Raw genomic sequence first — 25,683 nt, forward strand, 5'->3', positions numbered from 1 at the left:
GACAATGGGCCATAAAGACCCAATCCAACCAAGTCCACACCAAAAAATGAGCCAAACTAAATTACTATCAGCATCAATCAAGGTAGAAACCCATCTCCAAACACAATGGGCCCAAGACCAAAGCCTCTCGAACCTAAAAAAAAGACCCGTCCCAACATCAATCCAACTCAGAACTCACAATGTCACGACCCTAAAATTTTGAATGATAAAAGTTCGAATTTAAAGCCATGAAAACTCTAAAATAATTCCAAATATATTGAAATCATCTTACAGCAACAGTGTATCGAAGTTGAGTTCATAGTACGACTCAGTCGACTTGAATAATACATCACTAGTTAATACACTCAAGTATTAAAGCAATTGGAAATGTAATACTCACTCAATCTTCACCACAACAGAAGAAGGAAACCCTCAGTAATTCTCCGAGTAAGCTCTCTGAGCCTGCTAATCTCCACTTGTAGAACTATCCCTACACCATCGATTTGGTGCACCGGGATTGTAAACACAAACCGGGTAAGCTTTTCAGCCCGTATGAGTAAACCAACATTTAAACATACATCACATACAAAGGAAATGCACAATCAACATTTTTAAATCATGTGTACTCATGAGACTCGGGTAGCCCACCTGGTTACCCGTAACAAATAATATATTAAAATATGAGTACTCATGAGACTTGAGCAGCCCTGGTTACCCGTAACAAATAATATATTAAAATATGAGTACTCATGAGACTTGAGCAGCCCTGGTTACCCGTAACAATTAACATATTAAAATATGAGTAATCATGAGACTTGGGCAGCCCACTTGGTTAGCCAAATATCATTTTAAAACATGTGTACTCATGAGACTTGGGCAGCCCACCTCGTTACCCAAATATCATTTTAAAACATGTGTACTCATGAGACGGGCAACTCACCTGGTTACCCCTCATGCAGTACAAGGCAAACAGATTAGAGCTCTAACTGATCGTAACTAACACTCGGCCAAAGGCTTGGCTTCCGATTTAAATGTCATCACCGTCCGAAGACCAGAAAACGTTTTAACAAGACTCAATGTTAAAACCACGTACAATATAATCAATCTATCCATGATAATATTGTATAAAAACAAGCAACTCTCACAACATCACAAAATGAACAAGTCATACAATTAAACCAATTTACCGGAAGGTACATTTTTTCCCTTCCGGTCCCATTCGCCAACAACAACAAATTCATCCAAATTACCGGAAGGTACATTTTCTTCAATTCCACTAATATTATCAAATATCCACATTCAATAAACCAATTTATCGAAATGTACATTTTCTTCCCTTCCGATATCGTCCTCCATATCAACATTTAAACACATTCAAAGATATAAAATATAATATAGCAACATATATATGTATGGTATTATTACCATTAAATATACATATATAAATTGACTATATTATATAAATATCAACATGCATATTCCAAATTCATTCTCACATTCACCATAGTCCATAATCACTAAAACCTTTTAAAATCATTTATTAAAATAGCGTTTCACTTACTAATGAACCATAGACAATCAAGTTCACGTAATTTAAACCAAAACATATATTTGTAGAACATTTTTTATAAGCTAGTGATGTAATGACTATGTTAACAACTCAACTAAATTCAAGAATTATAACACTACTTCGATCATGAGGATCATTGTTAGGTTTACTCATCTTAGCTCCCGCTGCGTTATCTACTCAAAATAAGGAAGGTACTAGCTACCATAATCACTCCATAACCAAGCAACAACTACATTCATATCAAGGCTGCAAGTCATTAACATTTGAGACACAACAACAACAATTCAACCTAGAATCACCAAACCTTTAAGAACAACTAAGTTACTCAAGAATTAACCTAACACATGAAAATGACCTATGTAAATGCTCGTATCGACGACCACATCACAATGGAGTAAACCATTATTGAAACATAACCCAACACACCACCACACACCGCCAACAGTGGCCGCATTACCACTATTCTGGTGACCACCAATGATCACCAAAATTTACCACCACAATATAAACAACATTTCCAACAACTTTCTAGTTGACACCAAAGTCTAAATCGAAGCCTAAACAGTCCAATCGACGAAGAACATAAAATCGGTACTATTCACAGACCCTATAAAAAGAAATCGTCAATTCTCCTTGTGTGTTTCGAAATAGATAAAATTGTTTTAGAGGGTTGATATACATCTTACAAGCTTCAAAACACAAGAAGAATCACCTTCATTGGTTATCGGAGGAAGGAGTTATCCTCACTGATTCAAAATGGGACAGCTGCCTTGTTCTTCATTTCTGGGCTTCAAACAGCTCGAATCTCTCCCAAACACTAACCCATATCGGTAGGGGATGAAGAGACGGTTCCAACGCCACCAGTCTCACCCAATTCCGTCGCCGGACGACGGAGATATGGCCGGAGAAAGATCCGGCAACCAAGAGGGAAAAATCACATGAACAGTAACCGAGCTCGGAAACCAAACTTCCGTTGCTAATAACTTTCACATGCGACATCCGATTATAGCGTGCCATTTGTCTACGAACTCGTATTGACGAACTCTACAACTTTCACGAATGAAGTTTTCTAAGACCTAATAGATAAAAAAGTCAACTCTTGACCTTTCACGGTAACGTTTCCGAGTAAAAATTGCTCGAACACTTTCGTTTCCTCCCTCGTACTATATATCGGCTCACCACCAATTTAAATATCTCCGAACAATAATTAGAAAATAATTATAAATTTCCAGGATATTACACACAAAGCCCAAAAAGAACTTGATAAGGCAACCTAGCCCAACAGAACTGCTACACCGCTCTGCAAAGATCGCGCTACATTTGCCGTCATGACCGACATCAAGGCAGTGACCAACAACACTGTCGTTACTGCTCTCGCTATCGTGACAAACATCAACTCTAAACCAATACCAAACCAATTGAATTGGCCTCCATCGATCAAGAACCCGGCACCAAATCTTGTTGTGACATTCATCACCGCTGTGACAAATATTGTCATACTAGCGGGCTTCCCTGCTGTGCCAAACACCAGTCTATGCCCAAACTCAATCCAATTGAATCGGCCGCCATTGCTTATGTTATCGAACCCAATATATGATCCCAACTCCATCGTCGCTATCAACCAAAGCACACAACTACCAATAGTGACGCACCACCACCAACTATCCAAATTGCAGATATCACCAAACAAGGACGTTTTCCCTGTAACTAATTAGTAATAACGATCCCCAATCTCACCGCCGCCATATTCCCACACGGCTCCAAGAAAACCAAATCGAATCGGCATCACAATATAACCCTCACGAGATCTCCAAAGAAGCTTCAACAACCCCCAGATCTGAACCTGAATCCAAGAGATCGTTCTTGACAAAGACACCATCGCCGAGAGCAATGGTAGAGAGGATGAGTAGTGCAAAGGATGCTGTAATCTCCAACGAATGGAGCAGATTTTATCGATCTTGAAACCCTAGCCGGCGGCTGGGGGGAGAGAGCGATAGGGAGAACATTTTTCATAATAAAGCTTTTGCAAACTATGTTTGTCTCATATAATGAGAAACTAGTAGAGTGCAAGTATATATCTATTGCATCGGGTAATCTCCTAAGATTTTCAGCCACTAAGGTTTTTTTTCAATTACTGGATAATTTTAAAGGCATTCTTCTATTATTTAATTACATATTCATTTCCTTAAAAAAAATTGTAGATTCATAATTTGTTAGTGAGCCGTGATTTGGTTGGTTAAGTAACTTAACTGACAATGTTGTTATTACAAGGTGCTAGACTAAAAGGTAAGAGGCCTTACTTATCACCATACAATATTGTGTATGGGTTATGGTCATCAATGTGTATGGAATTGTACATAGTCATACTCATACTATTCTAGTAGTTAATCTGATCCCTACTTTAGGGATTAGGTCGAAAGTAGTATGGTTGGCAGGACTGCTAGACTATGGCTTGTGTTAGTTATGTATGTCTAACTTGTAAAGGTCATCATTTGGCCTGCGAGCCTAAAATCTTGTGGATGACCCGACGGTCCTATGGGCCAAGGCCTGGCCAGGCCCGACCCAGTGAAAAGCCCACTCAAACCCGACATGTTGGACCTCATAAGGCCGAAGCCCGCCCGAAGCCTATTTTATTTTGAAAACCAATAGTTTAATATGTATTTATTTATTAAATATGTGCATTAATTAAATTATTAAGTTAATATTTATTATATTTTATACTATATTTAGTTCAATAATTACCACATCCTAATTTTATTTCTTAATAAATATACATTACACATAAATATAATGGGTCTGGCCCGGAAAAGCCCTTAAGGCTTGAGTCCATGGGTAGCCTATGGACCTTGATTTTATTAGCAAGACCCTAAAATTTGAAAAATAAATTGTTGAGGTCCAGCCCGGCCCATTGCCGACCCTTACTTTTCTATACATACTTGTTGTAAACTTGTAGTCAACATTATGATATACTTATGCAGGACGAGCTATAATCACGTCCTACATAGCTACATTTTCTCTTCATATTTTATATATATTTTCAATGTTCTCATTTAGTCATTTATTCCTTTGCAAGAATTCTAATATTCAAGCTTACATAAAACTTGGGGGAACCCTCAGTGCTCCATAATAACCAGATCCTAGGGTTTTCGGAAAAAAAATTGGTTTTCCTCTGATGGTGCGTCTATTGACGCTGATGTCGGACGAGATTTCACAGCGGGTCAGAGGGTGACCTAGCATGGGGTCTGATGGTGGTGGATCGTGAGAAGTTGGCAACTGTGTGGATCGGTCAAAGATGTGCTCTAGGTGGCTTGTAGTAGTGTTGTTCAGTGGGTATGCTTGTGTCAATCTGGAGTTTCTAGCCGCGCCTCGTCAATGGTGTGGAGCGACATTGAGTTGGTTCTTCGAGATGGGGGAGCGGAAGTGGCGTTGGTTCACCTTGGGTGTTAAATCCGGGTCGAATCTGGTCTTTTGCTGCTAGGTTGAATTCTAGATGGAGGGTTGTTGTAATGACCCGATTTTTCAGAATCGATTTATTTGAGTTTGTATGAATTTATAAACTCTGTACGATTAATAAACCGCAATGTTTCGCCTCGTGACATTATAAATCGAAAACGGAACCGTTATCGGAATTTCTAATTAGGAAGACGTTACGTTTCCGCAACGTGAGAATTGACTTTTACTTCGTCGTTCGTTTGCGAAAACTCCCTTCACGAAAATTGTAGAGCTCGTCGATACGAGTTCGTGGACATGTCACACGTTCTAATCGGATGTCGTACGAGAACGTTATTAACTACGAAAGTTAGTTTCCGATTTGGAAAAGGGTATAAAAAGGAAAATTGAGGGATTATGGTTTCCATTTTCGGAAACCCCTCACCCCCACCTCCTTCTCCTTCTCTTTCTTCTCTCTCTCTCTCTCTCTCCCCGATCTCTCACCCCTCAGAAAAAGCTCGTTGTCGATCTCCCACCTCCAGCCGTCCGTGTCCCTCACCGCCGGTCCTAGAAGCTTCGCACGGCCCTCCGCAACCAACCCTGAGCTCGACACGTCCCCATTCGCCACCGGGAAGCCGCACGACCAACCGAGCCTCCTACCGCCGTTCGAGCTCCGCCTCCGGGCGATGCCGTGCTCGAGGCTAGCTCGCCTCCACCTCTCCTCGCCTCTGGAGCCATATATGACAAGATTGGGACCTCGATTCGCCGCTCGTCGCTCACCCCTCGCCTTTGCTCAATTCTACTCCAACGGCCTCTCAAGCGTCTCCGGCGACAAATCTGACGGCTTCGAGATCCAATCAAGGTGAGGGTTAGCTTTATAGATTGATTATGGTTGTTTTGTGATGGATTTGGGTGGTTTTGGGAGAAAAATCGGAGGAGGAGGAGGAGGTGGAGGGAGTACCGCTGCCTTAGGCGGCGCGTGAGGGTAGATGAGGTGGCTAAGAGGCGGTCTGAGGCCGTAGGAGGGTAGAGGAGGAAGAAAGAAAGAGTTTTGGGGCGGCGGTGCCGTGTTACGCGCCGGTTTTGGAGTCAGCGCGTGGGCCAACGCAATGTCACTGTGGGCGGCGCGGTCGCCGGAGGTGGCGTGTGAACCCCACGCGCTGCCGCAAGTGGCGGCGCGTGAGCAGTAATTTTGAAACAGTAAGTTTTTGTAAAAATATTTACGTACGATGAATGTAAAGATTATTTTACGTATAGTAAATGTAATAAGTAAATTACGTACAATAAATATAAATGTAATTTACGTACAGTAATTGTAAAAATAATTTCTGAAGGATAAATCGGTAATTATTATTTACTGAGACATAATTTACGATTGAATAGTACATGGATGTACATGAATACGTAAATAGTATACATACGTACCGAAATACGTAAACTGTATGTACGCGTACAAGTTACGTAATTAATATGTATTTGTACAATAATACGTGAATAGTAATTACATGAACAGTAATTCGTAAAAACCTAAAATTGTTGAACAGTGTAACATTATTACTGTTTCGGCATTTAAGGTTTTACGTAACACTTATAAATTCAATTCTTATATATTCTAGGTGATCAACAGAACAAGTAAAGGATTCGAGTTCGGAATAGTGCAAATTACGCTCAGAAATATAAGTGAGTAAAATCTCACAATGACGAATCTACCCTTGTGCAGATTCATGATTGCGCTAAATTTAAAAGAATGAACTATGATATGTATATGATATAGTGGATTGTGTATGTGTATAATTGGTAAAATAGGTACATATATATGATTTGCCATACTATATATTGTCATAATTTTCGTTTGCGAATAAGTTCATTTCAGAGTTGATATTTGTTATTTGAGCATGTCGATTTATTTGTAAAATATCATGTGATGATTGTCTAACGACCCCAAAATTTCGAGCATAAAACTCAAAATTTCAAAGTCGTTAAACACCAAACAATCTCAACGAATCGAAATCATTTAAAATGCCACAGCGGATCATCTCTGAGTTCAAAATATAACTCAGTCAAACCGATTATTACAAACCAAATTATAATTCAACATTATAACAAATGGAAATGTATAATCCTCACAACAACCTCACAAGATAGTCACACAAAATCCTCGCTCCAGCTGGAAATAAATAACTTCAAGTTCTCTGAGCAGTTCGTCAATTCCCGCTAATCCACACTTGCGGAGTTATCCACTACACCATCGAATTGGTGCACCGGGATTGTAAACACAAACCCGGTAAGCTTTATAGCTCGTATGAGTAAAATAAAAACATAACTCGCATATCAAGATATACGGAAATCCACAACTCAACAAATATAAATGCACCCATGAGTAAATGGACGGCCCATCTGGTTGTCCCGAAAATATGAAAATGAAAGTACTCATGAGCAATTGGGTAACCCCTCTGTTTACCCAAATGCATTTATAATACGGGTACTAATGAGCGCTGGTACACCTCTGTTACCCCTCACGTAGTACACCGCCAGCATTGGGCAACCTTCTTGCTACCCAACGCTCGACATTGGGTAACCTCCTCGCTACCCAACGTTCCACTTCAGGCAACCTCCTCTCTACCGTAAGTCCGACTTCAGGCAACCTCCTCGCTACCCGAAGTCCGACATCGGGCAACTTCCTCGCTACCCGAAGTCCGACATCGGGCAACCTCCTCGCTACCCGATGTCCGGCAGACAGACTAGAGCTCTAACTGTATCGTAACTTTCGCCCGGCCAAAGGCTAGGTTCCGACATGCCACACACGTCCGAAGACATAAACACGTACAATAATCTACTCATTATTGTACAAATTTCATAACACACTCAATATATAATTCTCATCACCACTGTGATCATAATTCACAACCGAAATCCTAACAGTATATAATATAGCAAACTACATATATATATGTACATATTTACCATTTATACAATATATATATATATAATCCACTTTATTATATACATGTCATATTTCATAAACACGTCCGAAGACAAAACGTTTTAACAATTCTCCACGTCAAAACCACGTACAATAATCTACTCATTATTGTACCAATCGCATCAATATGCTCAACATATAATCCTCATCACCACCGTGATCATTTTCACAAATGAAATCCTAACAGTATATAATATAGCAAACTATATATATATATATATATGTACTTATTTACCATTTATACAATATATATATAATCCATTATATCATATACATGTCATATTTCATAAACACGTCCGAAGACAAAACGTTTTAACAATTATCCACGTCAAAACCACGTACAATAATCTACTCATTATTGTACCAATCGCATCAATATGCTCAATTCGTAAATAAGTGAGATTTTACTCACCTTCTTTCCTGCGTGCAACTTCCACGACCCTGAAAGTAATTTATTCACTCGTTTCGTCAGTCACCTAATAGCACGATAAATGCTTAGAAAATGATACTTAAAATATCAGGTGACGATTTTAGCACAGCTAAATGTTGTTCATAAAACATTATTCACGGAACACTGTTCATGTTTACTAATCACTGTTTTACTAAACCACTGTTCACAGCTACTGTTTTGTCAAAACACTGTTCACAGTACTGTTTTACCATGCACGGTTCACATTTACTGTTACATATCACTATTCACAGTTACTGTTACAGATCACTATTCACAGTTACTATTCATGCGGCGTTACTGTTCACCGACCGCCACCAATCATCACCAAATTTCACCACCACAACCTAAACAACATTTCAAACAACTTCCTAGTTGACACCAAGGTCTAAATCCGAGCCTAAACAGTCCAAACAACGAAGAACATAAATTCGGCACTATTCACAAACCCTAGAAAATTGAAATTTTGATTCGGGTACTTACACTTCGATTTGGCTCGATTCCTTTTGTGGGAATGTTGCTAGGACTGAGACAAGCAAAACCCCCAAGAATCTCGACCTATGGTGGCCGGAGGAGGAGGCGCCGCCATAGCAGTAACTTCCGGCGGTTGCTGCACCGTGTGTGGTTGTCGCCGGAGTGCAAGTCGTAGCCCAAAAGATGGAGATCGTCGAGCCCGTCAGTTTGATAGGTGGCACGACACGAGGCGACGTCGGATGGTGGAGAAATCGGCCGGAGAAGATTTTTGTGTCGGGTAAACAGTACCCGAGCTGATTTTTAGAAAAAAACTGATTTTCTGATTTTTAATCTCCTATCCTTCCTTTTATACTATTTCCAAAATCGGAAACGAACTTCCGACGTTAATAACTTTCGCATCCGACGTCCGATTCGATGCGTCACATGTCCACGAACTCGTATCGATGAGCTCTATGACTTCCATGAAGGAAGTTTTCGTAACCGAGCAACGGAATAAAAGTCGATCTATACGTTGCGATAACGTTACGTTTTCTAATTAAACGATCCGAGAACATTTCCGTTTTCATTTCGAAATGTCGCAAACCTCCAATTGTCGTCTTGAATTAATTTCACAAGTTTCACACTTTGAAAATACTCGACATTTAGTTTCTAAAAATTCGGGTTATTACAGATTGTTTGTACGTCGTTTTAACGTTAGTGATGTTAAAACGTTTTTGTGGTCTGTGGACCTGTCTTCGGACGTGTTGGCATGTCGGAACCTAGCCATGGTCGGGCGACAGTTACGATTCAATTAGAGCTCTAGTCTGTCTGCCGGGGTACTAACATGAGGGGTAACATAGGTGTGCCAGCGCTCATGAGTACCCATACTTTTGAATGTTGGGTGGCGAGAGGTTGCCCAATGTCAGGCGGTGTACTAACATGAGGGGTAACAGAGGTGTACCAGCGCTCATGAGTACCCGTATTATAAATGCATTTGGGTAAACAGACGAGTTGCCTGATTTCTCATGAGTATATATATTTTTAGTTAATATTGGACAATCAGATGGGTCGTCCAATGACTCTTGAGTGCATTTATGATTGATGTATTATGTAGTTTCGTATGTATCTTTATGCGAGTTATATTGTTGTTTTACTCATACGAGCTGCAAAAGCTTACCGGGTTTGTGTTTACAATCCCGGTGCACCTATTCGATGGTGTAGGGGATAATTCCGCAGGTGTGGATTAGCAAAATTGACGGACAACACCGAAGACTTTGAAGTTGTTTTATTTTATCTTGTGGTGAGGAGTGAGAGGATTTTTACATTTCCATTTGATATAATGCATGAATTATAAATTTGGTTTGTAATAATCAATTTAACTGAGTTGTACTATGAACTCAGTAATGATCCGCTGTGACTTTAATATGATTTCGATTTATTGAGATTGTTTTAGAGTTTTTCATGACTTCCAAATTTGAGTTTCGTACTTGGAATTTCGGGGTCGTGACAGTTGTCTTGCCATCACAGGCTCGGGTGGTAGTCTATGGGTGATGGCTGGCATTGCCCACAGGACGACGTTGGTGCGGTCGAATAGAGGCGCATATCAATCACACCAGGCGGTGGTCACATCTTGAAGTTCTTTGGAGGTGGGCCTATGATGGGTCATTTAGTTGATTTGTGTAAGTGGGCTTGGCCCAAGTCTGTTTATTTTGGTTTTCTTTTGTCATCCCTTCTCCTTGAGCGGGGGTTTAGGTTGTCCGTAGGTAGAGTTTGGTCATGTTGTTGAGTGCACATGTTAATTATGCATGTTATTTCCATAGATTATCTAAAAGTCAATTCTTTATGGGTGTCAATGTATTTGGGAGGTCGTCTCTGCAAATATGCCAGAAGTTTTGGTATGTGATAATATTGGAGTGGTTCTCTTCTTGAGATTGACAGTGAGTAGGTTATCAACTACTTCTGAAATAAGATTTTATTGGTTCAGAATTGGGCATTTCTGGCACATGTATATTGCTTCTTGCGATAGTCATGTGACTAGCAGTGTTGGTCGGACGGAGTGTGGGGAATCTTGTTCTACTACTGAGTGTTCTTATTGTAATCTTATTTTAGTGATATATATTTTCCATTTTCTCAAAAAAAAAAATTCCTTTGCAAGAAAGTCTATTCCTCTGATCAACCTCATTATCAAATACAGAAATGAAACAACAGTACATTTTCTTTTTTCGTGAACCCTCTTATCTTGTTTTTCTTTAACACTCTACCGCTTGAGAAACCACAAATCACTCATTAATCTGATCAATAATTCAATAAATAGCATATTATTATGCTCGTAACGCATAAGCAATAAGCATCAAAACTGCAATTCTGATTATTTTACAGGTTCTTGGATCGAATAACTTTTCCATTTCTGCCGTATAAAAGTGGCGACTCACCCAGCAGAGACCGATACGTTTCTCAAAGTGCAGAGTGCGGAGCATTTTCATCACACAAAGAAATTGGAGCCAAGAGCCCAGAAAGAAAAAACAATTTAGGATTATATTCCAAACTAAACTCTCCATTCCAATTTTTCTAATATTCCTTCATAGTCGTGACATTCTCTCCCGATACGATCGTCCACGCAGGCGCGTAAGTTTCAAACCCTAGAAACCTCTCTTGCAATGCCGCTTCAATTTCGTCTCTTTCTTTGATTTCCATTCAGTTTAAGTACGTTCAATATTGATATCTTGTGCTTCAATTGCATATTTGATTTTTCGTGCATGCTGATACGATAATTGTGATGCAATCGTGATATTGATTGTGGGTTTGAAATTTGATTCTCGTGTCGAATCATTAGGAGTGAAAGTTGACGGAAGAATGCAATATTGGCTTAACAAGTTTCTGAATGAGCTTTTGAGTTGAGTATCTTGAGGGGCAACAACACAAATAATGGGCACTGTGAACCGCAGGTGCTAATTTGATACACCAAAAACGATTCATATGTTACTCTCTGTTTCTCTGTTTCAGTTCTTCTGGTGTTTTTGTTTGATTGTTAATTATGGTTTTACAGTGGGATTAAGAAATCAAATGACAGTGCCAGGGTTATTTTCTATACTGCGGTGGGAGTTCTCTTTGGATTTGCCTTTGGTGTATCATTGCAGAATGCTTTTCTAGGAAAGGTAATTTCATAAGGGCTTTCCACTAAAAGGGTGTTTTGTCGAAGTGAGAAAATGCTTTTATAGATTATATAATGTGCTTTGGCATTTTTCGCAGAGTAGGTTTTCACTTCCATCTTTTGATGTACACTTTGCCATGCGTAGAACAACCAACACACACAAAAGTCTTGAGGATGAAGGATCAGAGGGTGTTCCTAAGGTACTCATCATTGTTACTGTCTGAATTTTTTTTACTGTTGACTTTTCATTTTGTTCAACTTTAAATACCAATGCTGATTGCACAGTAATTCAATTTTGTTCATTATTGAATGAGATTGTACAGATTCAACTTGATGCTTGTATTAGAAAAAGTAATTGTGTAATTAGATTGGAGATAATTGAATTTCCAGAAAGAAAAAGTTCTTGTCTTTATTAGGTCGTATTAGGTAATATGCCTATTATATATTGCACCTAGGTTTTCATGGCTCTGTGTTGAGGAATTTTTCTTGTATTTGTCTTTGAATGCGTGATCATATATGCAGTTGCCTGATGACTCAACCAGTATGTTTCCTTCTCATTTTCTTCATATAACTTACATTAATTAACATGAGTGGTAAAATTGAATTTTTCTATGAAATCCTAAATCTTTTTTATGTAGAATCACCAGTAATATCTAGGATGATTTTAGGAATGTTTTCAACATGTTTGGGAATTATTCTTTCCTATGATTAATATGTAGCTTCTAACTATTATGAATTTTTCTTTTCCTTATATGTTTTAGGTTTATTCTAGTTCTTATAAATAGGAGTCATTGTAGAAAGGAACGATAAGATTTGATTGATAATTAAAGATTATACAGTTCTTCCCATGTGTTCTGTTCTCTCCCTACTCTCTTCTTGTTCTCTCTTGAACTCCATAATGGTCTATCTCTATTATGTTTTCTGTCTATCCCCTATCTAGTTCCCTTCTTTTCTACTTCTTAACCTATTATCACTGCAGCTCCTGCATCATTTTTACATAGTTTTTGTGCCAGCTATGGTTTTGTTTGTCATATGATTATTGTTCTTTTGTACATTTGATTTCAGATATATGTTCCAACAAATCCAGCTGGTGCTGAAACACTACCTCCAGGAATTATTGTTCCACAAACTGATTTGTACATGCGCAGATTATGGGGTGACCCAAGTGAGGTATGATATCTGATAGTTGTAATGAACGTAGCAGCATACAATTATATATCAGAAAGTATAGTATGAATTGTCTGAATAAATAGTTTTCATTAGTTTATGCTATGGAAGTGGAAATGGGCCATTCTAAGTTTGAAAAATATATATGGTTGGAGGTGATGGTTGTAGTGTTAGCCAAATGGTGTTTCTCTGCACATATATTGCATGTCTGACATACTAACAATAATGGACTAACTCTCTACCTTTGATGCTTTAAGTAGTCTTTTGGGAAAATATCGTACCATAATACTTTTGAATCCGCAGGATCTAAAAAAGAAGCCAAAGTACTTGGTAACATTTACCGTTGGTATTAATCAGAGGAAAAATATTGACGCAGCAGTTAAAAAGGTTTTAAATTGTGCCATTCTTTGTCTTTCTATGGATTTCTTTTTTGAATTGCTATTATGCAATCCTGAGGTTAATTCTTACATTTTGGTAGTTCTCCGATGATTTCACAATCTTGCTTTTTCACTATGATGGCCGGACTAGCGAATGGGACGAATTTGAGTGGTCAAAGAAAGCCATTCATGTTAGTGCGAAGAGACAGGCAAAATGGTAAGTATTGTTGTGTTTTATAGTGTAAAGAACTAAAGATATCATATCAGTAGCTTTTGCTGCTGAGCAAGCTTTTAGACATAGTTGAGGTCTTCATTTTTTTCATGCATTTCTTCTATATGTAGAGTTGACTTGCCCCAGCCTTGTTACACTTAATATTTTTCAATGTATTGCAGGTGGTATGCAAAAAGATTTCTGCATCCTGATGTCGTGTCAGCTTATGATTATATATTCATTTGGGATGAAGATTTAGGAGTAGAACACTTCAATGCGGAGAAGTAGGTTTCTCTTTTAGTGATCATATTTTCTGGTCTTTTCATTGTTTTTTTTTTCTTCATATCATTCTAGTATTATTTTCTTCTTCTTATCATATCTCTTGTACCTTATTCCCCCATTGAACCATGTGATTACGCAGGTATATTGAGGTGGTTAAGAAATATGGTTTGGAAATTTCTCAACCTGGTCTGGAGCCAAATAATGGGTTGACATGGGAGATGACAAAGAGGAGAGGTGACAGAGAAGCCCACAAGTACTCTTTCTACTTTCATACTCAATATGTTCCTCTAATTAGCCGGCTGCTTGTCTAAATATATGGTTAGAAATCTCCCATGTTTGTGTTAAATTAATATTTGCACCCTTATGTCTGGACTGATAAACAGGGATACAGAAGAGAAACCGGGCTGGTGTAGTGATCCTCATCTGCCCCCTTGTGCAGCGTATGCTCTCTCTCTCTCTCTCTCTCTCAGAGCATTGTTTGTTTGTTCTTATGTTAGTGTTGGTACTCACTTTCTTATCTCACCTCATGCAATGTGTCCATTTATAGCTTCCGTTGAAATTTTAAATTTTAGCATTATTCCGATACAAATATTACTTTAGGAAATTGAATTTGAACTTGAATGTAGATCTGTTAGATGACCAACCAGAAATTATGTATTTTTGCCATCAAGCCATGGTGATCGAATCTAACAGATAATGCTTCCATCTGAACATCTTTCAGGTTTGTGGAAATAATGGCTCCTGTCTTTTCTCGGGAAGCCTGGCGGTGTGTCTGGCACATGATTCAGGTATGCTGACCATGTTGTTTGTACTTGAGAACTTGATGAAGAATAAAAGAAGAATATCATAAGTCCAGTTTTAGAAAGTTTTATGAGTTATTCCTTATCAGGATTTGTTTTATTTTTAAGAGGAATATTTACTTTATTATCATGGAATCTAATGAATTACTTGACCCTAATAGTTTTAGGGGTTTAGTCTTTATATATATATATATATATATATATAGTCCTTTGTAGCCATGCAGATTTGAGTCGGTAAGAGAGCTCTACAGGTGTGATGCAATCTGAACGCAGATGTGATGGTTAATCGGTGTGATGCTTGTAACCTTACTGGTGTGATGCTAGTAGTTCACGTACTCTTCTCTTAATAGCCTTATTCTAAAGGGCTTCTTATAAAAAAACATCACATTCCATACATGAGATTAGAAAAAAGTCAGGTAAGATTTCAAAATTAGAAAAAAGTTATATTCTTAAATCTCGTATAGCGTTACCACTAAAGTTGGAAGTACAAGAATGCCACTATAGTTATCTCTCAGCCTGAAACAATTGAGGAGGTGCAGGATTCAGCGGCGCAGGGTGAAGGCACGGGTTAGTCGGCGGCCGGTTTGAGGCTCAGTCGAGGCACCAGATCATCGGCGAAGGGTGGAGTCTTGGTTTGTAGATGCAGTGGAGGTGCGGGGTAGAGGCACGGGAGGGAGGCGCAAGAGATGGAGTTGTGGTTTGACGGTAGAGGCGCGGGGTGGAAACGTGCGTGAGTTGTGGCGCAGGGTGAAGGCACGGGTTAGTCGGCGGCCGGTTTCAGGCTCAGTGGAGGCACCAGATCATCGGCGAAGGGTGGAGTCGTGGTTTGTAGATGCAGTAGAGGTGCGGGGTAGAGGCGCAAGAGAGAGGCGCAAGAGATGGAGTCGTGGTTTGACGGTAGAGGCGCGGGGTGGAAACGTGCGTGAGTTGTGGTTTGACAATGGAAGTGCGGGGTGGAGACGCGAGGTGGAGGTGCGAGGTTGAGACGCGATATTGAGTCGTGGTTTGACAATGGAGGCGCGGGGTGGAGGCACAGGTACACTGCGGAAGACTCACATATGCTTGAAGTTGAACGAATTTACCGTTGCTGCTATCACAGTAGCTATCACATTGTGTCACATTAGATATCACACTACCTGTCACAGCAGAAAGTTAGTGTGACAACGGTTGTGACAGTGGGTGTGACAGCGGTGAGTTTTGGTTTGACAATGGAGGTGGGGGGTGGAGACGCGTGGTGGAGGTGCGAAGTTGAGACGCGAGATTGAGTCGTGGTTTGACAATGGAGGCGCGGGGTGGAGTCGCAGGTTCACGGAAGATGCACATATGCTGATGTTGAACGAATTGACCGCTGCTGCTATCATAGTAGCTATCACATTGTGTGTCACATTAGCTATCACACTACCTGTCACAGCAGAAAGTTAGTGTGGCAACGGTTGTGACAACATGTGTGACAGTGGGTGTGACATGGTTTGTGACAGTAGTGAGTTGTGGTTTGACAATGGAGGTGCAGGGTGGAGACGCGGGGTGGAGGTGCGAGGTTGAGACGCGAGATTGAGTCGTGGTTTGACAATGGAGGCGTGGGGTGGAGATGCGGGGTGGAGGCGCAGGTTCATGGAAGATGCACATATGTTGATTTTGAACGAATTTACCATTGCTGCTATCACAGTAGCTATCACATTGTGTGTCACATTAGCTATCACATTACGTGTCACAGCAGAAAGTTAGTGTGACAGCGGTTGTGACAGCAGGTGTGACAGTGGGTGTGACAGCGGTTACGACAGAAGGTGTGACAGTTAGTGTGACAATGGGTCTGGCAGGTAGTGTGACAGGAGGTGTGACATGCAGTGTGACAGTGGGTGTGATAGGTAGTGTGACAGTGGGTGTGATAGTGGTTATGACAGGAGGTGTGACATGCCGAGAGAAAATGTGGAATATGCGAAATTTTGTTAAAATTTAAATGAGATTGGTATAAGTATGCTCAGAATGAAGAGAATAGCTAGAATTAGGGAACCTTGAGCTTCGGTTTCGTCAGAATTACTTGGAGCACAGCCATCGATGGCGACAACCCTTTGCGATGGTTGTTGCATCTTATACGGTTGGTCGATTTGGAGTGAGTAATATATCAAATGAAAAAGGGGAGCATGATCTTTCTAATGGTACCAATTTTGTCAAAATCTATCGCCGGACGAGAAAATTATGGCCGAAATTAGAAAAAGAAAAAAAATAGTGAAAAACGGTAAAACAGTACATAAAATATTTTTAAAGTGACTTTTTTCTAATTTTGTTGACTTTTTTATAATTTTAACTTAAATATGATGATCTTTTTATAATTAATTCATAAGTAGTGATTTTTTTTCTAATATAAGTTGGGAGATAGTATTTTTTTATAATTTGCCCTATTCTAAAAAGTGCATGACAACTTGCTATTGGGTTTGTTCAAATACTCTTAGGAAAGGGAAATTAGAATTTGGGTTAAGAGAATGATAGAATTACTATGGTTTCTAGCATCACCCCCAACGGTTTAGGTACCACGCCAAAGGTTAGGATGCATAACTCTAACCTGGAAAAAAGCAAAGCTCTCAAAATATTTCTCAACTCAAATATGCCAGCAAAAGACTACATGGGCCTCTACAAAATCCTAAAACTATTAGGATCAAGTAACCCATAAGATTCCCTAATAATAAAGATAATATTCCCTAATAGTAAAGCAAATCATATTAAGGAAGAATTGCAAAACTTTCCAGAATTGGACTTGAGATATTTTGTTCAGAACTTCAACTAAATATATCTTTTTGTTTGTATGATTTTTGCTATTTCTTTCATAACATTTCGCACAATTGGTAATGAAATGTTTTTATGATACTGTAGAATGATTTGGTGCATGGTTGGGGATTGGATTTTGCTCTCCGAAGATGTGTAGAGGTTAGCAGTTTTATGCGAGTCATTTCACATATTTTACTGTCTTCACTAGAATTTTGCCTTCTGTTATGCCTTATATTGTTGGTTGTCTTCTTTAAATTACCTGCATAAGCCTCCACTGGAAGATTCAAGGAAATATTAAAGCTAAAAAATGGAAGTTTCTGCATAATTATTTAAGAAAATATTAAAGCAACAAAATATATGAAAGTTTCTTTCTTTTAAGAAATACTCCTGCATGAAATTTCACAGCTTTAATTTACCTTATTTGATATTTGCAGTGGAGTTTTCTGAAACCCAAGAATGTCTTGACAGTAGGGCAAACTGAACTCGAAAGAAATTGCAATCAGTTCTAGTTTAAATATATTTGTTATACTTGAATTGAAAGAGATATCCCATGTATAGTCTAAGAGCACATCAATAGTTTATGTTCTTAAGAAATACTATTACTGCATGTACACATTTTTGCATTCATTCAGTTTATTTATGAACTGGCTAAAATTCAATAGTAATGAGTGTGGTTTATCAGAAATGTAACTATCTTTGATATCGGCATTAATCTGCATATATTAGACTATATTGTGTATATATTGCACGCAACTACTAAGGTAGGCCTTCGAGAAAACCCTAATACTTTTGTTTTCCATTCTTATTGTCTCACAAGCCTGCAAATGAAAAGATCGGCGTAGTTGATTCACAATGGATTGTTCATCAAGTGATTCCTTCCCTTGGGAGCCAGGTGACTCATCACTTGTTTGTTTCTCTAGTTTTGCATTGTTTCAAAGTTTTGATTTCCTGTTGAGTTTGATGTATGAGGGTGGAAAGTACATTATGATAAGTAAGGTCCAGGGTTTGATCCCAACAATGAGAAATAAGGTACATACAGAAGTCCTGTGCATCTTCCTCTGCTTTACATAAGAATATCCCAACAGTGTAAAAGGCTTGGTAAGTGTATGTTGGGTTGGCTATGTCCTCTACCAATGTTGTTTATAGGCCGTAAACCGTTAAACGCGGGTATCAATTTCTAGGTGTACACATCATCTGATGAACGTTGGTTGATACTACATGTTATAGGCTTATAGCAACTCTCTTCTATTGTTATCATGTTTAATGTAAATGCTTAGAAGGTAAACACCTTGTCTTTCATAATAAGCTTTGGTCCTGACGAATTTGTATACCATCATCAATTTTCAGGGACAAGCTGAGGATGGAAAAGCTCCCTGGGAATCGGTACGTGACATGGTATATGAAGATCTCGTTACACATTCTCCCTCACCTTTTTTTGAATCTGATATAGATCGTCATGCATGGTTGGATTTAATATTTTCCATTCTTGCTTGGTCGTCATGCAGGTTAGAACAAGGTGCAAAAATGAATGGGCTGAATTCCAGTCTCGCCTACTCACTGCAGACAAGGCTTACCTTGCTCAGAGAGGACGAGGGTAGATTATGATTTGTTACTTTTAAACAAAAGCCTCCACCACCCCCATCCCCATCTCTTTTCCATCATCTTGTACATGCTTTTTTTTCCATGGACAACGAAGGGGGTGTCAGAAGAATCCAATTCCTTCTGTATTATTTTCACTTTTCTGAGCCAGATTTATGTATCCACACAGTTAGTTCTATAAGAGAAGAGAACACAATACTCAAAACTGCCGATTATTTGCAATGACGGTGGACCAAACGGTTCATGTTGACGTTGTTGAGTTTGGTGGGATTTTGTTTTTTTGTTTTTCTGTTTTTGGTGGCAGTGTTGAGTTTTAGTAGTAATAATACAAGTTATATGAGTAATGTCACATTACAATACCTGATGATATCTTGTAAGCTTGCTTTCCCAGTGACGTGGATGAGTTGGAGATCAAGGAGTGTTATAAGTCAACCAGATTCAGGTTTAGAGTGAGTTCCTATAGCAGTCGATCTCCAAGTCTTCGATACGTACCAAGGCAATTTTGCTTGGTCTCTCAATAACGACTCCCGCTTAATGCCTTGTCTGATCATGTAATTATTTCTAAGGGTGGGTATAAAACCCGAAAAGAAAAAAAACCGGTCAGGTCGGTCCGGACTTTTTGCGTTATTTTCAGTGTTTTTACGGTTCGGTTCGGGTTTTTGTTTAAGTCGGGCCGGGCTCGGGCTTTCACAATTTAAGGTAAAAAAACCCCGAAAGAGCCCGAGTGTACCTATTATCACTCACACTTGTCACGACCCCGAAACTCGAAATCGAAGCCATGAAAACTCTAAAACAATCTCAAGTATATTGAAATCATTTTATCATAACAGTGTATCCAAACTGAGTCCACATCATGACTCAGTCGACTTGAATAATACACAACCAATGGAAATGTATAATTCACTCAATCCTCACCACAAACAGCAGAAAGAAATCTCTGACAATCTTCAGCGAAAGCCCTCTACTTCTGATAATCCACACCTGCAGAATTATCACCTACACCATCGAATAGGTGCACCGGGATGGTAAACACAAAACCATGTAAGTTTCGCAGCTCGTATGAGTAACAACAATATAACTCGCATAAAAATACAAAAGAAAAATATTGAAAACAATTAATTATAAATGTACTCATGAGTCAATGGACGGCCCATCTGGTTGTCCAATAATATCTGAAAATATAAGTGCTCATGGGAAATCGGGCAACCCATCTGTTTACCCAAATACATTTATAATACGGGTACTCATGAGCGCAAAGTACTCATTTGTTACCCCTAATGCAGTACGTCACCAGACATTGGGCAACCACTTGCTACCCAATATCCAAAAATATGGGTACTCATAAGCCAGTAACTCATTTGTTACCTCTCATGCCAGTACATCGGCAGACAGACTAGAGCTCTAACTGTATCGTAACTTTCGCCCGGCCAAGGCTAGGTTCCGACATGCCAACACGTCCGAAAACTAGTCCGAAGACAGAAAATGTTTTAACAAAACTCAATGCTAAAACCACATACAATAACAATCCACTCATGTTATTGTACTACAACAAGTGACACTTGCTCAAATAAAATAAATATAGTTGTCACAATATAATTCATTTGGAAATAAGAACGTAACAATATATAATATAGCAACTCATATATATGTATCGTATTTACCATTTATACACATACACAACCACTATATAATATACATGTCATAGTTCGATCTTTTTAAGAAAACGTAAATATGAGTCACCACCAAGGGTAGGCTCTTCATAGTGAGATTTACTCACATTCACCATATTCCATAATCACAAAAAACCTTTTCAAAATAATTTATTAAAATAGCGTTTCACTTACACATGAACCGTAGACGATCAAGTTCATGTAATTTAAACCAAAACATATTTTTAAAATAATTTTTATAAACTAGTGATGCAACGATTATGGTGACAACTCAAACTAAATTCAATAATTATATTACTCCTTCGATCGTGATGATCATTATGAGGTTTACTCACCTTATTTCCTGCGTGCTACTTCCACGACACTGAAAGTAGTTTCCTCACTCGTTTCGTCAGTCACCTAATAGCATGATAAAATGCTTAGAAAATGATACGTAAAATATCAGGTGACGATTTTTTGTACAGCTAAATGATGTTCAAAAACACTGTTCACAGAACACTGCACATGTTTTACTAAACATTGTCCAAATATACTGTTCAGTAAACACTGTTCAAATTTACTATATACAAACACTGTTCACATATATTGTTTCACGATTACTGTTCACAACACTATTCATGAACATTGTTCATGCGGCGCCACTGTTCACCGCCCGCCACCAATGACCACCAAATTTCACCACCAAAATCTAAATGACATTCTTAACAACTTTCTAGTTCATAACAAAGTCTAAATCAAAGCTTAAAATCTCCAATTTCAGAATTTCCGAAAAATCTCAAATCAAGAACCCTAGAATTGAAATTTCTTGGTTCGAGTTCTTACCTTTCGATTTAGCTCAAAACCTATGCAGGGGTTGTTGACGATGTTGAGGCAAGGAGTTTGAGACTGGTGGTAAAACCTAAACTCACCGGATATCGCCGGAAAATTAAAGAATACAACCGTGTCACCGACGGGTATTCGGGTCGACTTCTGGGCTTCGATGCGTGGAAACCGGCATGCTACTCCATGATCCACCACCACAGGGAGGCGTGCAAGGAGGAGACGAAGCTATCTGGGTCGGCCCGGTCGCCTGAAACTGCCGGAGTCGGCCGGAAAAGTCAGGTCGGGTCGGGTCGAGTCGGAAGGAAATTTTCGCCTCTAAAGGCGTGGGTGCGGAGAAAGGGCGAGGACAAATGGGGTTATGACAACACTTGATTCCTATCCCTTCAAAAAACCCTCAATCTGTCACTCCCTCATAAACACATACACACCGTTTCAATATGAACTGATTTCTCTCTTTCAAATCGCGCCATGTCGCTACTCAACAAGTCAAGTAGTCAACAATGAATCTCTGAAGTCTGAAACACTTTCTAGTTTCTATTGGGCTATTGTCGTCGATTTTCCCAGAGAGGCAGAGATTACGACAACACCGAGAAGCCGAGAAGGTAAGCCCAGTCGCCCAGATATCACCTTTCAGTCTTTCACTCTGTCTCTAATTCAGTACTTGATTGTAGAACATTATCTCTGCTTCACTGTGATTTCGAATTTTCAATTTGATATTATATTGTGCTTCACTTTCGATTTGATTCATGATTCAACACACAGTATTGTGCTTCACGTTTGATTTGATTCACATAATCATTCTCACTCGTTCTCTCTTCTCTTTCACTAACTAATGTCACAAAGCGTTCACCTCGTCTGTAAGTTGTGCATAGAATTTGCAGGGTCTGTTTGATTTCTTTGTGCATAGACTTTTAGTCCCAAATGAAAATTCAGGAAAAAGGTCATTGGATCTGTTACCTGTATGTTATGGGAGTGCTTTCGATCCATGGCTTTGTTGTTGTATACTAGATATTGTTTCTGAATTTAATATCAGTTTCAGGAGTTGGTTGTTTGCTATGAGCTGTTGCCTATTTGCTTTTTGAAAGGTTCAACCTTTGCACATAATTTTTGATTGTTAGATGTGCTTGATGTCTAATTAGTTTCCTTGATCAGACGTGGCGAGGTAGGGAGATTCATGACCCTCATTAGCGTAAATGATTTACTGATCTAGTATACAATTCGGTACTCAGTTTTGTACTGATTGAAAGACCATGTTATGTTTTGGGAACATTGTTATTAAGGGGTGACCTTGGATGCTGCCTTTGTCAAAGTGTTGGAGACTTGGAGTCCCCTTGGATAGCTATATAACTTTCATGAGTCTTCAGAAGCATTCCTTTATGTTTTTATTAGACGTAATGCATCATAGTACTTACTTGCTATTTTAATAAGATATCTCTCTCTGTATGGTATGAACTGTGATCAATAGGACGTAATGCATCATAATACTTACTTGCTTCTTCCAATTCATTGCTAGATAACAACTGCTCAAGACTTGGTACTACTAATTAGATGATTTTTCAGTGATAACCTATTACATGAAGCTGTTTGTCTAGGGTAGCCAAAGAATGTTATTATGATTCAGAGGAATAGATGACCTCCAAACCGAATCTGAGTGCAATGTTGTAAATGGTGATATTATGATTCATATATTGTGAATGTGGATTTGTTAATGATATTGTTGACTGATTTTGTGATTTGTTCCATTTGTTGAATATTGATATTATTGACTGATTGTGTATTTTGTGTAATTGTACTGGACTGATTTGGTGATTTGTTTAGTTTTGTAACTTGAACTTTGATTTAAACTTGTAGCCTTGCAGAGATGTCAATGTCATCTTATTCTGGTTCTCTGAATTCTATTTGTTCTGTTTCTGTCAAATCTGTATCATGGGATGATGATGATCATGATGTAGTCGAAGATGTGGCCAACTCACTTGGAGATGATGCAGTAGAAGCAAGCCAAGCTGAAACGGGGAATGATTTCGTCCTTGTTAAAGCTGAGATTGAGAACAAGGAACCTAAAGCTTCAATTAAAGGTGTAGAAGAAGCAACAGTCCCAACTCAAGCTTCTCAAGGTGTGCCAAAAAGAGAAAAAAAAGGGCTGCTGCACCTGCATGCCTGCCTAGAGCATCTGGGACCTCTAGACGGACTTCAATGGTCTAGAATCATTTTGAGAAGTACATAAAGAACCTATATACTATAAAAGATGGGAAGAAGGAATATTCTGGGCATGAGGACCGTGCAACCTGCATACATTGTGACGGTGATTTCAAAGCAAATTCAAGCTTCAATGCAGCACGTTGTAGAGGCACATTCAAAAGGTGTGCAAGGCATATCCAAGTAGGGAGAGAGTTGATGATGATGATGATGATGGTCAGCTGCACTTAGTTGGTGATGGTGAAGATGACCCTAACCTCATTCAGCAAAAGCCTTGGTCTATTGAGCGGTGTACTACAACTACTTGTGAGATGATCGTTATCGATGAATTGACGTTCAGCCATGTAGAGGGTGAAGGGTTTAGACATTTTTGTAGAGTGGTTGTCCCCAAGTTTATACCACCGTCTAGAAGAACAATTGTGAAGTGCTTTTGGAAGTTGTATGATGAGAAGAAAGAGTTGTGGAGGGTTCTAAGTAGTCATAGAGTTTGCGTAACGACATATACATGGACTTCCGTGTATAACATAAACTACATGGTATTGACAGCCCACTTCATAGATGTTGGTTGGAATTTACACAAAAGGATAATTAACTTCTGTGTGATTCCCAATCACAAAGGTGCAACTATAGGAAGGATCTTAGAAACTTGTTTGTTGACTATCTCGGTTGACAATGCTAGTGCTAATAAGGAGGCAATAGAGTATATGCAAGAGAAAATGAAGGAATTGAAAAACCCTCCGGCATTAGATGGAAAGTACATTCATGTGAGGTGTTTGGCTCACATATTAAATATCATAATGCATGCTGGTTTAAGGATCACCAATAAGAGTACTTCCGCAATTAGGAATGCAGTGAAGTATATTAGAAGTAGCTCTAATTGATTAGATGTGTTCAAGCAGTGCATGGAAAAGGAGAAATTAGCAGGGAACATAGATAGGGATGTTTTGAAAATTCCAGCTTTCGATCTTCCAACAAGATGGAATTCCACCTTTTTAATGCTTAACAGTTCTTGGGATGTGAAGCCATCTTTTGATAGGATGGCTAGGGAGGAAATGAATAAGTACAAAAGTTATTTTGATGAAGATGAAGAACCTGAGGAGGAAGAAGATGCTGAATATGTTGTTGTGACACAAAAGGAAACAAGAAAAAGAGTTTGACCGCCAAATAAAGAGGATTGGGAAAAAGCTACAATTTTAGTGAAGTTCTTGAGGGTATTCTATGATGTGACAATGAGAATAAGTTTAACAAAGAACCCCACTGCTCATAAAGCCTTCCATGATGTTGTAGCAATACAAATGGAGATTAATGCATTATTCATGCCTAGTGAGGAGATGGATGGAAGTGGAACAAAAGATCTAATGATGGAAATGGCTACAAAGATGCAAGCTAAATTCAAAAAGTATTATGGCTGCATTGAAGACATGAATCAATTGTTGTTGGTTGCCTTGGTGTTGGATCCTAGGTTCAAGTTGAAGAATATAACTCATTTATGCAGCACTCAGCTCTGCTATACTGCTTCTCAATCAAAAGCCAAAGCTAATTCAGTGAAAGAATTGTTGGTGTCCTTAACTGATATATATAGAACATCAAACAGTGCTTTTTCTAAGAGTTTGAGTTCTAAAAGCAGCACTGCAGCAAGTACTGTTGCTGGAAGCACAAATGCTACAACAAAATCTTCCTCCAAGTCCAAGACTGTGATGAAGTCAGGAACAATGGCTAATATGATGGAGTCTTGGCAAAAAGCTCTTGCTAAATCTGATGAAGTTGTGGTTGAGAGTGAAGT

General features: G+C 38.9%; 1 protein-coding gene across 1 annotated transcript; it reads left to right on the forward strand.

The window, feature by feature from the left end:
* The first annotated feature begins 11,787 nt into the window (after positions 1 to 11,787).
* LOC126787326 (uncharacterized) lies at positions 11,788 to 25,057 on the forward strand. The gene is made up of 17 exons (XM_050513230.1): positions 11,788 to 11,807; positions 11,909 to 12,017; positions 12,112 to 12,213; positions 13,079 to 13,183; positions 13,484 to 13,567; positions 13,659 to 13,774; positions 13,951 to 14,052; positions 14,190 to 14,303; positions 14,434 to 14,490; positions 14,772 to 14,838; positions 17,719 to 17,772; positions 18,431 to 18,505; positions 18,961 to 18,996; positions 19,119 to 19,207; positions 23,556 to 23,818; positions 24,447 to 24,664; positions 24,800 to 25,057. Exons 1-17 carry the CDS (start codon positions 11,788 to 11,790, stop codon positions 25,055 to 25,057), a joined length of 1,869 nt encoding a protein of 622 aa, XP_050369187.1.
* The last annotated feature ends 626 nt before the right edge of the window (positions 25,058 to 25,683 follow it).

The sequence above is a fragment of the Argentina anserina genome, chromosome 3 (genome assembly GCF_933775445.1).
Source record: "Argentina anserina chromosome 3, drPotAnse1.1, whole genome shotgun sequence".
Classification (NCBI taxonomy): domain Eukaryota; kingdom Viridiplantae; phylum Streptophyta; class Magnoliopsida; order Rosales; family Rosaceae; genus Argentina; species Argentina anserina.